Here is a 17,479-nt window from a genome sequence, read left to right as displayed (position 1 = left end):
TACTTGTGAGGATGACAAGCCATAGTGATGTCACGTTTTGGTTCAAGGGGTAGGTTCTGAGTCATCCTAAGAAAAATGAACACAGTACCGTTCCACCATAGGTGCTTACCACCCCTCTCAAAGCTATACACAGACACATGCACACGCAATTGGGATCATTTGTCTTACAACCTTCATTTTGTTTTATTCAGCAGTAAATATTCTATGTATTAGGTTTAAAGTTGCATATATTCAGTTGCAAAGATGTACCACAGTTTATTAACCAATCATTTTCTGTTATAAAAATCCTTGTGTATAAATTTTTGTGTTCATCCATAATTATGTCTTGAGGATAAATTCTTAGATGGAGAATTGATGGTTCAAAGGATAGTACATTTTTAAGGCTTTTAAATCATATAGCTAATTTGTCCCCAGGAACATTATGTGCTTCCTTCAAAGTGTCTGTTTCCCAGCATCACTGGAAATTATCATTCAAAAGAGCCTTCCACAGCATGCCTTTTGGATGACCCACGGCTTCTGTTCATTGCCTGGCCAATTTATCCTGGAAAGAATAAAAGAAACGAGGATGGAGGTGATAAGTGCTTGTGGCTAGGTTCATGCTGGAGGAATGGGGACAGATAACAGGAAAAGGGGGAGCTTGGAGACCATTTCTTTAATCCTGCTTCCAAGTTATCTTCAGCAGAGATCTCTTAATGGTGAATACTTAAAGGGAATATATAGCTTTAAAAGCACATTCAATATTATAATTTTTGATTTGGAAAATGATTTGATGTCTTGTCATCATAGATACTACAGAACAGGAACGACAGTTCTATGTTTATCCAAAAGGGAGTATGGTTTAAAAAAAAAAAAAGTGTAGAAATGCTGTTCTAATCCAAACTCTCATTTCACATAGAGAAACTGAAACTAGAGAGTTGGAAGGGATTTCTTTAGAGCCACACAGCAAATTGATGATGGAGTTGGAGCCAGAGTAAAGGCTCCCGACTACCTGTTCAGAGCTCAATGATGAGGTGGGCCAGCCTGGTTCAGGGGGAGATGAGAAAGCAGACATAGGGCCTCTTTGGACAGGCGGCCAGGCTCTTCCAGGGCCTGTGAGCTGCCTCAAGCCCCTCCTGGACAAAGACCTAGGTGTCTCGGGCGTGGCATTTCACGGTCTTCTTGATTATCTCCACCTGTGAATGGGAGCAGACCTACACTTTAATAACCAGGGTCTTTGCCTGAACTTTGCCTTCCCCTGGATAACTTCTCTTCATTCCTCGTCAGCTCAACTGTCACTTCCTTAGGGAAGCCTTTCCTGACTGCCAAGATAGTTTAGGGTCCCTGTGTGCATTCTTGTAGCATCTCTTACCTTTAATATCCTTGTCACAATTGTGATTACCTTGCTTTATTTTTAATCTCTCTCTCTCGGTGACTAGACTATCTTCTCTATGAGTGTAGGGCTCTATGAGTGTAGGAATGCTGTTTTATCTTCTGTTGGTCCTGGCATATACTAAGCCTTAATAAATGCTCGAATGTTTGACTATTTGGATGAGTGAATTAGAAGTGTGTGTGAGCTGCTGCGTGGTGCTGTTTTTGATTGCCTACGGAACCAGGAGAGCTGTCCCTTATTGCATTGAGAGACAAGAGAGAGAAAGGAGACCCAGTTGAGGCTGCTGGTATAGCCACAAGCCAGAGGGTATGGTCTGCTTCCCTGGGTGCCCCATTGCGGCCTCCTGGGTGGTGGGGTCAGCACCCACATCCAATCAAGCATTTATTACTGGCTTGGCAGAATCAGCCCCGGCAATTTCGTAGAGGTGGTTAGAGAGGAGCCTCCTTGAGTCATTCTGAGGAAGAGAATTCAAGGTCAGGACTCACCTTGGCGGGGAGAGGACAGCAACCCAGTTCACCTGCGACCTGGTCTTCACAGTCATGGGCGCTTGCGGCAACGGCTGTAAGGTCTGCTGGTGGCTGGCTGGGCGCCAGAGCAGCGCTGCTGTTAGGCGGCAGGTCCTGCCCCCTCCGCCGGTTTTCCTCCCCCTCCTCCGTCTCCCTGCCCACTCCTGCTTGCAGCATCCTCTGCAAGGAGAGGAACGTGCCGCGCTCGGACGCGCTGTCCTGGCCGAGCGGCGGCACCCGGGTCGCACTCTGGACCGCCGGGGTCTGCCGTCTGGCGCTGCGCCAAGTGCTTTGATGCGCGCTGATGTCAAGTGGGTGTGGGCTCTTAGGGAAGGCCGGGCGAGGACGAGGAGGGAGCGAGATGCGCCGCGGGCGCGCTGAGGCCCCAGCGCGCTCCGCCGCCCCGCGCTGCTGACCGGTAGCCGGCCCCGGCTCCAGGAGCGGGCTCATGGAGCCGCGGCGCTGCCCGTCCGGGGACGCGTGCCCTGCCGCCCTGGGGGGCTGGAGGGGGCCGCCTCGGGGGGCCTGCAGGTGTGTCCGCGCGCCGTAACTTTCGGGGGGCTGCGGGCTGTTGGGCGGGTAGGGTTCAGGGTGCCCGGGCTGCATTTAGGAGTGCTTTTGTGTCTGGGCGCTGGCGTGGTGGGAGCCGGTTTGTCCCCGGCCGGCCATCCGCGTGGGAGCCGCAGCTTGCCGCTGGAGTTTCAGCGAGAGAATTCATTGAGCCGGCGACCGGCTTTGGGTTACTCATCGGGAAGGGCGCCGAGGGAGCTGCCTTGTTGTTTTGAGAATTGGTCTCCAAGTACAGACTGCATTCATGGTAACAGGATTATCTCTCAGCAGACAGCGCGGCTTCCCGAAATCGGCTGTGGTTTGGGGGCATCGGTCGGTCGGGGTGCGGGGGAGGGGAAGTGGGCAAAGGCGACCTGTCCACCCGTTCCGCCCCGCGCGCCGGGGCGCCGGCCCCTCCCCCCACCCCTTCTCGCAGGGAGCCGGCTATGGGGGAGGTAAGGGGTCAGCTTCTCGCCGTTGACAGGTCTAGTTTCAGACACACCTTCCCGGAGGAATGCGGAGGCTTTGTTCCAGCGCCCGTCCCAGCCCCGAGCCCAGAAGCCCGCGGGCATCAGGCCGGGACTCCAGTGCCATTACTCATCTTTTATAGCAACGCCGGCGAGCTCCCGGGTAGGCAAGTTAATTATTAATGTGTCTAGGCTGCAGGGAGGGAATCTGGAAATGAGATTGGTGGGTTGCAGGTTTTTCTTTCCCTTTTTTGGCGTTGGCCATCAAGGTTTAAGCCCAGGGTATTGCAGCCTATTTCCTGAGAAGGATGCTGGCATTCCCCCAGTGACCGGCACTCCGCGAAAGGGACCCCATTTCCCCATCTGTGGGACAGCCCCATCTCCCCCCGGAGGGCACAGAGGGAGCAGCTCTTGGTTTTTTATCTACTTTGGAACCGGCCCATACCTTTCCTCCTTTGCCTTCTGAAACCAACCTCATTCCCGCCCCCTGCCTCAGAGCAGCTTCCAGGCTCAGGTGTGTGAGACCTGAGCCCTCAGCCGGTAGCCTGAAGCCTTCTGAAAAGAGCTGCCGTGTCCCAGCCTCAGTGCCTGAAAACCTCCGCCCTGCTCAACAAGTGCCCTGGGGTATGTTTTCAGGCCCCTGCTCTGTAGGACTGTGGGCCGAGGCAAAAGTGTCTGTCAGGTGGTCACCTGACCTGCCTCTCCCAGTTCCCTCAGCTCCAAGAGGAAGGAGGAGGTCAAGGTTGAGGAAGAGCTGAGGGCGGAGTTCTTGCTCTGGTTTCAGTTTCCCTCCCGGCCGGCTGGGAGAAGGTGGATTCTAAAACTGGTAGTCTCACCAGGTGTGCTCTGTGTGTGCTATTGAATAAGAATGGGAGGGCCCAGGTTTCAGTGGATGGCTGTGGATGAGGCTTGGCTTGGTGGATTGGGCTGGCTGGAGGGCTGAGATTTTGCCCCAGCTGGAGCCTGAGGAAACTTGTCAAACTCAGCCCTCCTGGCAGCATTGTGCCTTAGAGACCTGGGACACTGCTTTTTCTTTGTCAGTTTAGGATAGAGGACTCAGCCTTTTAAACTGAAGGGTTGGCAGATCTGTGATGAGAAGATGAGCTTGCCTTGGAAGTTGACGCTTTTGAGGGTGCAAGAGGGGGCTGGGCTTATGGGGGGGGAGACGAATGTGGGGAGGAGGATGGGCTTATAGGGGTGAGGAGTGCAGGGAGGGGGATTTTAGCTCTAACTGTGGGCTGTGAACTGCATCAGAGCCTGTTCGCTGACAGGCTCCTGTAGTACCCCACATCCCTCCCTTCAGTTGTCTGTCCCCTACCTCAGTGGCTTGGCTTACTGGGTTCCTTCTGGCTCTGGTCTCCAGGGCTGGACTGTTCTGATGGCTGCCCAGGGACACCTAGTCCCCATCTCACCCCAGCCTTCCGGGGAGGAAATGAGTGGAGGAGGGCTTGGCTTCAGAGAGGCCTCTGATCCTGACACCCTGGGTTACTGGGGAGTCTGTGCCATCTGTCTTCCCACTGGGTTTGTGGTATGTGCACTCAGTGGCACCCCTCCCCCAACTCACATGCTTTTAGAGTGCCACCTTCTCCAGCAGTGCCCTGAGCTGCTGGTGATCTGCTGGCACTCTGCGAGTTGAGGATTTGGAGATGGTCCTGATTAAGAACAATTTTTTTTAGATTATGGGAAGTCTGCCATCTAATGTTTGCTCACTTGCAGCCTACTGGTCATAGCTGAATACTCATTGATAATGGCCTGGCCACTGCCTGGGAAGCTACTCAAGGTGATTCTGTAAAGAGTAGGTGGGTCCCTGGGGGCACTGTGAAGCAAACAGGAGGTCATCAGGGATTGTGACATTGTGGGGAAAGTGAGGCAGCTGTTATAAAGGCTGTGGGAATTGTGGGGTGAATGGGAGGAGATCAGAGTCACTGTGAGTGGTAGGGTCAGAGGTCTGAGCAGGGCTGGTTTGGAGATTCCCCCATGTGTCCTGTTCCTAATGTCCATGCTGGGCACAGCGGGCAGTAGGGGGGTCCAGCATCAGCTGAGACCTCTGTTCTGGGACCTGACTGCCACTGCCTCCTGGGAAAAGGGTCAGTCTTTCTCTCTGTACAGCAGCTCCTAGACTTCTCCTTTCCCTCTTAACAGAGGTGCTGGGTTTAGTGGTGGCTGTTACTGTGTTCCTCAGCCCCAGCTCTGGCAGGGAGCCTCTTCCTGGGACGGGCAGCTGGAGAAAGTACCCAGTTTAAGAGAGAGGTGCTCTGAAGTGCTCTGAATCACAGAAGATCAAGAGGAGAAACAATAAAGACCCTGGCAGTCTCTGCAGTCTTGATTTGTAAAATACAAAATTCCTCCCTAGGGTTTGTACTATCTCTGGTGAAGAGAAAAAGGGCTAGTTATTCCAGGTCTGTGTCCCCTGCGTCTCCAGGTGAGGGGAGAGAGAATGATGAGGAATTAGTTGAGGCGTATGGTTTGTGGCACTTTCTCTGCCCACTTGGGTTCAAACTCAGTCTCTGCTGTTTGCTAGCTTTGTGTTTGTGGGCCTCTCTGCCTCTCCGAGTCTGTTTCTTTGCCTGTTAAACAGGGATAAGGGTACCTCTCTTCACCCCCTCCCCCCAGTAGGATAACTGTGAGGATTATACAAGACGTTTGTAAAGGATTGAACACAGTGCTTGTTAATTGGCAGGTTTTTTTTTTTTTTAATTAAAGGTAACTAGAGGATCCTTGGAGCAGCAGCTGAGAGGGTTGTTTTATTTTACAGAAGATGAGAATGTCAGAAATGTCATTTTGTGCCCACCCCAGAGGCCATACCTGGGCTCCTAGGGTCAGATATGAGAACTGTCCTGGAAGAGTTTCTTCTGACCTTCACATTAAGTCTGTTTTCCAGGCTCAAATTATTCAAAGAGGCCTTGGAGACCTGTGAATCCCTGACTGCAGGCACAGAGCATAATTGAGCTGGAAAGGTAGCAGCCTCAAACTCTTGCTAATGCAGCCATCTCTGGTCCAGCCATGATTGTGGATTGTTAGTCCCAAGAACAACCCGACAGCTGGCACTTTTTTATCTCTGTAACTCTGGACGAGTCCTTTTGTCTCTTTGAACCGGTGTTCTGTGAGAGTAATAAAGCCTGCCTCTTATGATTAAATGGAATAGTGTATGCAAAACTGTAATGCAGTAATGTAATGCAGCTTACTATGTACCAGACTGTTCTAAGTGCTTTCATATATTATCTCATTTAATTCTCACAACAATTTATGGTGCAGTTAATTATTGCCCGCATTTTATTGACGAGGAAGTTGACTATTAGGAATTGTTACTGTTGCGTGGTTGACCCCCTGTGGAGATCATGCGTCTGAAGATCTCTGCCTCCCAGAGTAAGAATAAACTGAAGTTTCTGCAAGTACATTTGCATACTGCCTTTCTTCCATCCACCTATTCTAACATCTCCAGCTAGCTCTGGATATGTTTGTAACATGAGTAAAAGTGGTCCTTATTGGTCATTTTGGTTTTTCGGTGCCCCTCCCTTGTCCCCTCCGCCTTTCATCCATAGGCTCTGTGGGGCTTATAGACACAGCACCTTCTTGGCTGTTACTTTTAAGTGTCATTTGTGTGGGACTGTAACCCTCTTGGGCTCACTCACTTATTGGTACCTTTTAAGAACGAGGTTGCTGGTGGATCAAAGATAGTTGATATTAGGATAGTAATGCAAGATATGTGAAAAGGATTGTACATCAGCTTGCCTTAATGCTGGGCCACACTTAGGTACTGAGGATCAGTTGTATCTCCTTCTGACTTGAGTGTAATTCATGTAAATAAACTAAATGTTTGTGGATATGTAAAAAAAAAAAAAGAAATAAAGAGGTTGCTAGCTTGATTTGACTTTAGGCAGAGGAAATGTTTGGTTTAGAGCCAACCATTAGGCTTGGAGCTTTCAAGGTCCCATCTTTCTTTCTAATGGTTCTGGTTAGCTATTTTGAATCCTTCCCTCTGCTCCAAACCAGCTGCCAGTGAGCACCCAGGTCTGAAGTTTTAAATGTGTTGGGGAAAAAAAAAGGGAAGGAAGAAACAAACACCCTGTGAAAATAAGGACTCATGGCTGGTGGTGTTTCAAACACGGGTGGTGCTCATTAACAGAGTTATGATCACAGCCTCAAATTTATTCTCATTACTTTTGTAGCACGTTTATATGATAAGAAAAAGGCTGCAGCTTCGTGGGTTATTCTTTCTTTTTATGACAGGAATAACATTTATGGGCGTATAACACAAATAAAGGAATAAAGGTCAGGTTAGGAATAAAAAGTGAAAAGCAACTGGTGGGACTCCGGGCATAGTCAGAAGATTCCAGAGTTCTCGTTAGCAGAGATTTTTCACAGCACGGACCTGGGTGCCTTAGTTCCCACAGCAGCCTGGTGATGTCATCAGAGGGGTAGTGTTCCTGTCATTTTACTGGAAAATGGAGTAACTTTTCTGAGGTCAGATAGCCAGATATGTAATGCTGGAGACTGGACCCCAGGTCTCTGAGTTTCTGAGTCAGAGGCAAGCAGTCTCATTTATCCTTGTAACAATTTTAATAATTTTTCTATTATGGACACATGATGGGAAATGTAGAATATTATAAAGGAAGATCGAAGCAGGGAATCATGGCCCAAGCATTGTGTACATCTTGGTGAATTCTAAAGACTTTTGTTTTAGGAAGAAGGGAACGTTTGTCTTTGTCGGGGAAGAATTGCTTGTTATTTATACATCTCTGGGCATCTCCAGTTTCCTGTCTTGGAGCAGGCACTCTTTCTGTGAGCTTTGATTCCCTACAAATTCAGGCCAAGTTCTTTATTTTATGTGAAACACCGTGCTAGACACGGTGGGGGAGAGAAAGATGCACAAGGCATTCCTGCCCTTAGAGAGTTTATCATTAAGTGGGAGAGGCAGAAGTGTACTCCACCAATTAGTCCAGGTGTAATAGTAATAGCAAACAGCGACTGTATCCAGCTCTGTTCCAGGTGCTTTAGACAAGTTATTCACATTTAATCCCCAGACAGCCTTGTGAAGGAGGTGTTACCCATTTTACAGTTGTAGAAAAACTATGAGGTTAAATGGCCTGCCTAAGGTGATAAAACTAACAACCATCCAAGCTGACATTCAAATCCAGGTTGTCCCATTTTAAGACCAAGGGCCCTCTCTTTTGAAAATCCCTTAAAAGAGAAGCACAAAGTCTGAGTCTTTCAAGATGAGGGAAGGTATGGCGTTTATCTCTTTGTCATTCTCTCTCATCTTTTTCTTCTGTCATCTTTTATGATAAATGATTCTAATGATTTTGAGTGGTATTCATTACCTTTTTGGAAAATTCCCTGCTTGGATTCTTTTGCTTATCTGGACCACTTGATAATAAATCTCATAACCTCAGAACTGGAGGAAATGGAAAGCTTGTCTAGATCATTCTCTTTCTTTTCTTACTTGGGGGAAACTGAGTCTCAGAGAAGGGACCTGACGTGGGTGTACCTAATAGTTGTTAGCGCAGTCAGGACCAGAACTCAGGTTTTTTCACCAGAGTTTCCCAGAATGTAACAGGATATGGGATAATACAGGGGTGAGTATTTTAAATTTTAATAGTTTTATACCTGAGTATATGATACTTCCGTGTGAAATATGACTGGAATATTGAACTCATCATTTGGCAGCTACTGTTGTTTAGGATATGTCTAAAGTCTGTGCTGTCTGTTTAAAGGAAAAAGTGGACATACAGGTTCGACAGCGAGGTGGCAGAATCGTGGAGGCAGTGTGCGGGCAATGCGTGGATGACATTAGGGAAACAGCGTGGATACACCAAGTTGTACTCTCTGAGAGGATTTACTTGCCCTATCAACTTGATTCTTTGAGGAGCAGGAAGAAGGGGGCCAGACCCTAGTGGAAGCATATTACCTACTAGGTATTTTACCTGTCGGTCAGTATGAATGGGTTCATTGTGTGTATATTGTATATTGAGAAAGCTCCGAGAGGTTGATTAACAAGCCCATGGTCACACAGGGTAGACTGGAGAGTGAGAGTTCAGATCCCAGCTTGGGCTCCTTCCCTTGCCCCTCCTTGACACCTGCCACATTCCGCAAGGTGGGTGCGTCCTGCACCCAGCCTGCCCTTGTCCAGGGTTCTGACACTATCTTATTCAGGTACCAGGCTCAAGTGGAAATGAATGTGATTGGGTTGCTAGGTTGCTGCGGTAACCTGCTAATTTAAAGCTTGATTTTGATAGAATTTCAAAGAATGTGCTGTATCTATAATATGTGTATTTATCAAATCTGACTCATGCTGGTAAGTGGTAAAATCCTTATCCTGCTGCCTTTTGGCTTCTGTACACATTATGATGACGCCGCGTGGATTGTGAGCTCCAGGAAGACATAGACTGTGCCTGTCAGTCTATCTAAAGGGCAATTACCGAATGATTTTTGAGACTGATTCATTTATCCATATTTTCAGAGTTCAGAGAATCAACCAGTAGGTTTTTACCTAGGGTGGAGGTGTGTGGGCTGCTTCCATGTTAGCTGAAGAAACTCAGAGTTGCATATGAAGAGAAGGCCTCCTTTGGGAGATTTTGGCTAGAATAGGGGCTCTAGGCTTTGGGTCCCTCCTAAACCTGTCGAGAAGCTTCTACGTCTCAGTGGTTTAGGACCACATGGAGCATGGTTTCTTGCAGGAGGCAGTCAGTCACTGCCCATCTGTTATGCACTAAGAGCTGTGATAGTGAGGTGGGCTGAAAGATGGCTCCCTCCCCAGAAGGTGTCCATGTTCTGATCCCCGGAACCTGTCAGTGTTACCTTATGTGGTAAAAGGGATTTTGCAGGTGTAATTAAGTGAGGAATGGGGAGATTGTGCTGGATTGTGCTGGGTGAGCCCAGTGTAATCGGAGGAATCCTTATAGGAGGGGCAGAGTGAAAAGAAGGAAATGGGATGACTGTAGTAGAGGTTGGAGTGATGCAGGCCTGTGAGGAATGAATGTAGAAGCTGAAAAAGGCAACGAATGGGTTCTCCAGAAGGAATGCAGCCCTGGTGACACTTTGATTTTAGCCCAGTGAAACTGATTTTGGACTTCTGACCTTCACAACTGTAAGACGGTAAATGTGTGTTGTTTTAAGCTGCTAAATTTGTGGTAATTTGTTACACCACAGATATAATACAAACTGATACCGGATGGGTACTGAAGATCAAACAATGAACATAGCACAGTCCTTGCCTGCCTTCAGTGGTTCTCAGTCCAGTGGGGGAGACAGGCAAGTACAGAGCCAATTTTGGTAACAGTGATAAGTATCCTGTTAGGGCTGTAAGTTCAGGAATCTGTGGGAGATAAGGGAATTCAGCCTGGGGAAAAACTTCTTGGATGAGCGGACCTCAGAGGTGCCACTGAAGGAGAGATGGAGTTAGGGGATGAAGGAGGCCGGGAAGAGCTTTTATGGAGAAAGAAGAGCATATTCATGGTCATCTCAATAAGATCTGAAAACTAGATGGAGGCGACTGGCCAGGCCTTCCAAGGCAGAAAGCTGGTTTAAATTGGTGCAGGTCCTCATGGCCCTGTTTTCAGACTAAAGCCTTGTACAGTGGGAACTAAGATGGAAAAGTCCTGGTGCTACGCCTTCAGGGTTGTGTGATGATAGACCTAACACCATCTTGGTCACCTGCTAGGTCTTTCACATATATTTTCCCATTTAATCCACGCAACAACTGTGAGAGGTAGGGACTATTATTTTCTTCATGTTGCGACTGAGGAAAATTGAGGTTAAGTAATGGGCCCAAGACCACATAACTTGTAAGTAGTGGGGCTGAGATTTGAATCCAGGCCTTCAGGTCTTCGAGCCCTCGCCCTTAGTATTCTCCTCTGTGGTAGGAAGATCCCTGGGTCAGCAATCAGAGGAGCTGAGATCTAGTGCTAGCTGTGCTTCTTACTAGATTTAGGTCAATCTACTCTTCAACCTCAGTATTTCCATCTGTAAAAGGGGATAAGAGGCCTGCCTGCTTCAGAGATGTTGTGAGCCTAAAGGAGATGCTGAAGGAATGTGTTTTTGCTGTGAACTCCTCTCCTCTCCCCAGAGTTTCAGACACCTCCAGAAAGGTCCTTGTTTGTTAGTGAGCCCTATCTTGCAGTACTGGTCATCCTTAAGGGTAATGAGGCAGGTTGGGGAATTTGGCCACAGTGGATCATTGACGTGTCCACATGGGGCTAGAGTGTTTGCATCTGTGGGTGGTGGTAGAGATAGAAGGTGGGCAAGAGACAGGGAGTGGCCTGTCTCCGGGTACTGAGAGTGGGAATGTAAGTCTGGAAGGAAGAAGTATAGTCTGCATTGTGTTCCCTGCAAAGATGCCAACGCTAGAGGTGGCTGAGAGGGAAACTTTCCTGACTTGGAAGTTGGGCGAGCAGCATGTAGTGATTTGAGGCAAGTTGATGTGAGTTCTGGAGCCTCAGTCTCTTCATGTGTAAAATAGAGCTAATGATTCCTACTTTGCAAAGCATGTGAAAGCATCCTGCCCAGTTCCTGGCCTATAGCGGACACTCAGTAAATAGGGACCATCTCTAAAGCTGGCAGCTTGAGACTTCTCAGGGTTAATCCAACAGATTCCAGTTCTTTGCAGAAATTCCACCTTTCTCCCTTGCCTTTCAGACTCACTTAGGCACATTGTAATTGGATGTGAACGGAGGTCTGGCCACAGAATGAGAGACCCATGACTCTTTGATGGGGAAGACCCTGTGCTTCCCAGCGAGAAATGGTGACAGGTGGTTTTCAGGTGGCTGCAGTGGGTCTGCTGGGCCATTTTGGAAGCGAGACTGTGTTCATCTTGCCAAGTACAGGATTGAGTGTCACTGTTTTGCTTTCTGGGAATAATGGCCGTGCAGATAAGGTAGATTTATGGCGCTGAGGTATTTCAAAGAATAGACTGTTCCTTTTTTTTTTTTTTTTTTGAATGTCTACATCTTCTGGTTATTAAGGTAGTAGTTATTTTAGAATATTTGGAAAGTATTTTTTAAAAATAAAAACATTTACTTCCACACCCAGAGATGATTACTGCTAACATTTTAGTGTATTTCCCTCCATTCTTTTTGAAATGAACATATACTTTTTTCGCAAGATACAGAGTTGAATATGCTTTATTCACTTAACATTATATCATGTGCATTTCCCAGATTATTACATATTCCTTAGAAACATCTTAATTTGCTGCATAATAGCCTGTTGGGTACATGTACCGTAATTTTCTTAATCATTCCCCATTCAGAGGTTGGGCATTTAGATTGCAACTACTGAAATAACATAAATACGTATTTTCCCCTAAAATATGTAAAAATATTTGACTATGGTTGGTTTTTTTTTTTTTAAAAACTATCTTCTTAGTTTCCTAGAACTGGAAATTCCTAGACCAAAGAATGAGTACATTTAAAAGTGCCTATTGGTGGGGATTGTCGGACTGTTCTGTTTACCTTATATTTAAAGCAAAAACGTTATGGCGTGTCAGGCGGCTGTGGGCCAGCTGGGTGAGGTCCCTGCTTCTGACCATTGTGCACAGGAGGCTGCCTCCTCACCGCTCACTCGCTTCCTGGCAGACAGTACAATCAGCCCCTTGTAGCTCCCCAGTGAAATTTAAGTAATCGGTCAGCTTCTCCAGTGCTTCCCTCTCTGTCAGGAAGTTCATCTGTGAATCTAACCTAAATCTCACCTGCTGCATTTAAAATCCTCACCCGCGGCTGACTCCCCTCAGTGGGAGTGGAGCAAAGTGGAGCGGATCTGTGCACCTTCTGCAGGCAGCCCACTCGCCTCTCTCCCCACTGCCTGACCACCGCGGCTCCGGCCACCAGCCTTATGTTACCCTGGAGGAAACTTGAAGGTCTCTGGCTACTGCTGTCACGACTAGGAGGGCGGTCCCTGCATCGAGTTGCCGCCGATAACACCAGGTAGGGTTTCCAAACCTGAGAGTGCCCATGGCGTGGAGGCCAGCATCCCGGCCTCTCCCGTGCCCTCTGCAGAGCTCGTGGGGGCAATTAGCATTCAGAGTGGTGCTCTCCTATTGACACTGCGGGTCTATCAGATTCATTCTCTGGGAAAAAAGAAATGTGGCTAAAGCAGGGATTAATTGTGTTTCAGTCCCAAGTGCATTGGCCAAGTGGTAACTGCAGTGAAGGGGTTCAGCTAGGCGGGGAGGGGCATTTGAGTGCATTCTGGTGATGAGGGAGCCCACTGTCAGTGTGGAAAGGGTAGGGTCCCACCCTGGGCCTCCCACCTTTGGCATCAAGTAGCTGCTGTGCCCTCCACCTGAAGAGCCTCGGCTACCTTTCTTAGCCAGAGTCCTTTGTTGAGAGCTGACAGCTTTCTTATGGGGCAGTAGGATGTTAATTTGGAAGGGAAATGAATATAGCTGCAACTTCATGGGCAGCAAGAGGCCCCTTGTGTCCCTCACTTAGGCCTTTTAGAGCTGGCTGGCAATAGGCCAGCAGAGTGGACCAAGTCGTACAGGAAACAGACTGGGGATTGAGTCCTGCAGCACCTGTGGGAGTATCTGAGCATGGCTGGAGCCTGAAGTGTCCCTGGGGCCCGGCCCAGGCTGGCTGACCTTCTCCAGCTCCTTGCCGTCCCTTCCACGTCAGCACCAGGAGATCCTGCCTCAGTATGAACTGCTTGATGTTCCAGCTTTACCTCCTCAGAAGGTCTGCACTCTTAAGACGAGATGCTTTGTTTCCGGTTTGCTGTTCCTTCCTTCAGTGCTTGGTACAATGCTAGTGCTTGATTGAAATGAAAGAAGCATTTATGAGGCAAAACCCAGTGGTGTTAGGCACTCAGTAAAAAAGCTAGTTCTCTGCTCTTCAGCCCCCATTGAAAATCCCATGTCAAATGGTTTTTCTTCCTTTTGAAGAGGGGGAGCGTTTTTCCCCGCCTCACCTTATTGTTATCCCTTGTGCACTTTGGAGCTGAATATTGCTGGTACTTTTACCTTGACAAGTTGGAGCCCAGTGTCCCCACTGTGAGGCCTTAGCCCAGTGAATGCCATCCCTGGCTGCCTGTTAGAATCCCTTGGAGAGCTTTTTAAAAATACTGATGCCTGGGACCCAACGCCAGAGATTCTGATTTATTTAGTCTCAGTTGGGGCTCTGGCACCATCATTTTTTTTTTTTAACGTCTTTATTGTAGTATAATTGCTTTACAATGGTGTGTTAGTTTCTGCTGTATAACAAATGTATATGTATAACATATGTATATGTATACATATACATATGTCCCCATATCTCTTCCCTCTTGCATCTCCCTCCCTCCCAGCCTCCCTATCCCACCCCTCTAGGTGGTCACAAAGCACCGAGCTGATCTCCCTGTGCTATGCAGCTGCTTCCCACTAGCTATCTATTTTACATTTGGTAGTGTATACATGTCCATGCCACTCTCTCACTTCGTCCCAGCTTACCCTTCCCCCTCCCCGTATCCTCAAGTCCATTCTCTAGTAGGTCTGTGTCTTTATTCCCGTCTTGCCCCTAGGTTCTTCGTGACCTTTTTTTTTAGATTCCATATATATGTGTTAGCATACGATATTTGTTTTTCTCCTTCTGACTTACTTCATTCTGTATGACAGACTCAAGGTCCATCCACCTCACTACAAATAACTCAATTTCGTTTCCTTTTATGGCTGAGTAATATTCCATTGTATATATGTGCCACATCTTCTTTATCCATTCATCTGTTGATGGACACTTAGGGTGCTTCCATGTCCTGGCTATTGTAAATAGAGCTGCAGTGAACATTGTGGTACATGACTCTTTTTGAATTATGGTTTTCTCAGGGTATATGCCCAGTAGTGGGATTGCTGGGTCATATGGTAGTTCTATTTTTAGATTTTTAAGGAACCTCCATACTGTTCTCCATGGTGGCTGTATCAATTTACATTCCCACCAACAGTGCAAGAGGGTTCCCTTTTCTCCACACCCTCTCCAGCATTTATTCTTTGTAGATTTTTTGATGATGCCCGTTCTGACCGATGTGAGATGATATCTCATTGTAGTTTTGATTTGCATTTCTTTAATGATTAATGATGTTGAGCATTCCTTCATGTGTTTGTTGGCAATCTGTATATCTTTGGAGAAACGTCTATTTAGGTCTTCTGCCCATTTTGGATTGGGTTGTTTGTTTTTTTGATATTGAGCTGCATGAGCTGCTTGTAAATTTTGGAGATTAATCCTTTGTCAGTTGCTTCATTTGCAAATACTTTCTCCCATTCTGAGGGTTGTCTTTTCGTCTTGTTTATGGTTTCCTTTGCTGTGCAAAAGCTTTTAAGTTTCATTAGGTCCAATCTGTTTATTTTTGGGTTTATTTCCATTTCTCTAGGAGGTGGGTCAAAAAGGATCTTGCTATGATTTACGTCATAGAGTGTTCTGCCTATGTTTTCCTCTAAGAGTTCGATAGTGTCTGGCCTTACATTTAGGTCTTTAATCCATTTTGAGTTTATTTTTGTGTATGGTGTTAGAGAGTGTTCTAATCTCATTCTTTTACATATAGCTGTCCAGTTTTCCCAGCACCACTTATTGAAGAGGCTGTCTTTTCTCCAGTGTATATCCTTGCCTCCTTTATCAAAGATAAGGTGACCATATGTGTGTGGGTTTATCTCTGGGCTTTCTATCCTGTTCCATTGATCTATATTTCTGTTTTTGTGGCACCATCATTTTAAAAAACATTCCACAGGTGATTCTAGTGTTCAGTAATTTTCCCAGAATAAGGAGTAAGATGTTCATTCCTGCTCTGTCCTGTCAGCAGTTTTGCTTTATGGACAGATGTGTTTTAAGCCTGTGATATCTGCAGCAGCAGGCTGCTCACATCCTTTATGGAAGCAGAAAGGATAAAATGATAAATGAGAGGATTGTGACAGGCTTTCGTGGGTGGTGTTGGCTTGATGGGAAGCCCCTATGTATGTACCTAGCATCCCTTTCTGTTACCAAGATGTGCTCTGGCTGTCAGTCTGCCTAGTAATTAAGCAGGGGACCTGGGCAGGAGGAGGATGTTTTAGTTAAGGTGGACGATAAAAAGGAACAAACAGGCAATGAGCCTGTTTATATTCGGTTCATTAGCCAGGACCTGGATTCACCTTCTTCTCAAACGTTTGGAACATGGAGCAAATGGGATGGATGGGGAACAGGGCCGTGAGTGAATGGCAGAGGATGGCGTTCAGTTTCAGGCTAGAGGACAGAGAGGTCAAAGCAGTGGGTTCCTGCAGTGAACGTTCAACCCTTCATGGCTCTCTGTTACCCATTGCGGGCTGGGATCCCTAAGGCCTCACTTATGCTAATTTCCTTTTGAATGTTGTAGATACCTCTTCCCAGAGGAGATAACAGGAGACCGAGTTACTGCCATGAGTGAATGAGCCCCTTCACTAAGGGTATTTGGGTTTGCCTGTAGGTTCCTTTACGTGATTCGGGGATGGTTATGCCCCTGTTGACTAATGCATTTGACTTGATGTCTTAAGTCCTATACCTTCCCTTACCCTCTTTGGGGTGTTTATGGTTGGGGCTTTGTTCCATGAGCATCCTCTCAGATTGAGGGGCTGCTTTTGTGGTTTCAGCTGCTTCTTGGCTTCTGTCTCATGGTTTGGCCATTTCCAGGCCCTCTCAGCCTTAGAGAAGTTGGAGCTCCCTTAAGAGAGCCCCGTGTAGTTTTATCAGAGGTGAGGTGGCCTCTAGATTAACCCCTGGGGTGCTGATGGCACTGTTCCTCAAACTTACAAATCCTGCTTAGAAAAAGCTACACACATTTTATTTATTTATTTTTAGTTTTCTCATGCTATTCAGACTGCAGTTTTGCTAGCTGTCTATAACAGATTCCCCCGGGGTGCCTGTTAAAAATGCAGAATCACTGGGACTAGAACCTAGGAATTTGCATTTTAGCTAGAATCCCAGGCCATTATCAGGTACAGGAATGTTTGAGAATCACTTTGTTTAAAAAAAAAAAAAGGGCTTCCCTGGTGGCGCAGTGGTTGAGAATCTGACTGCCAATGCAGGGGACACGGGTTCGAGCCCTGGTCTGGGAAGATCCCACATGCCACGGAGCAGCTAGGCCTGTGAGCCACAACTACTGAGCCTGTGCGTCTGGAGCTTGTGTGCTCCGCAACAAGAGAGGCCGCGACCGTGAGAGGCCCGCGCACTGCAATGAAGAGTGGCCCCCGCTTGCCGCAACTAGAGAAAGCCCACGCACAGAAATGAAGACCCAACACAGCCAAAAAAAAAAAAAAAGTCACCCCCTTTGTTTTACAGGGGAAATATGACACAGAGTGGTTAAGTGACTTGCCCAGGATCACTCAGTGAATTCGGGCTGGAGCCAAGCTGGAAGAACCTAAGCCAAGCCCAGAATGTTAACATCACCTCATAGTTGTATAGACCTTTGTTCTTTGAAATCGTAGCCCATCTTTCTGCCCCTCTAGTTTGCTAAGATGGAAAGTGTCATCCATCGTCTGTTTTGAACCAGATTACTTTTTGCTGTGGGGAGCTGTCCTGTGCATTGTAGGATTTTTTAGCAGCATTTCTTGCTTCTACCCCCTGGATTCCAGTAGCATCCCGCAGTTGTGATAATCAAAAATGTCTCCAGGCATTACC

General features: G+C 47.2%; 1 protein-coding gene across 10 annotated transcripts in view; it reads left to right on the top strand.

Annotated features, from left to right (window-relative positions):
• The window catches only part of PLEKHA7 (pleckstrin homology domain containing A7), a 209,981-nt gene that overhangs the window by 72,825 nt on the left and 119,677 nt on the right, over nt 1–17,479 (top strand). Inside the window, exon 1 of one of the 10 annotated variants that reach the window (XM_029207389.1) lies at nt 2,223–2,406. The exons of the other annotated variants lie outside the window; for them this stretch is intronic. Within the exon in view, the coding sequence (XP_029063222.1) occupies nt 2,324–2,406 (83 nt within the window). The 5' untranslated portion in view covers nt 2,223–2,323. Of the gene's footprint in view, nt 1–2,222; nt 2,407–17,479 lie in introns of those variants that run through there. 10 annotated transcript variants of the gene reach the window in all.

This window comes from Monodon monoceros, unplaced genomic scaffold (genome assembly GCF_005190385.1).
Source record: "Monodon monoceros isolate NGI ecotype Baffin Bay Population unplaced genomic scaffold, NGI_Narwhal_1 Super_Scaffold_7, whole genome shotgun sequence".
Classification (NCBI taxonomy): Eukaryota; Metazoa; Chordata; class Mammalia; order Artiodactyla; family Monodontidae; genus Monodon; species Monodon monoceros.
Note: the sequence above shows the minus strand (reverse complement) of the source record. Positions and strands in the feature narration are given on the sequence as shown.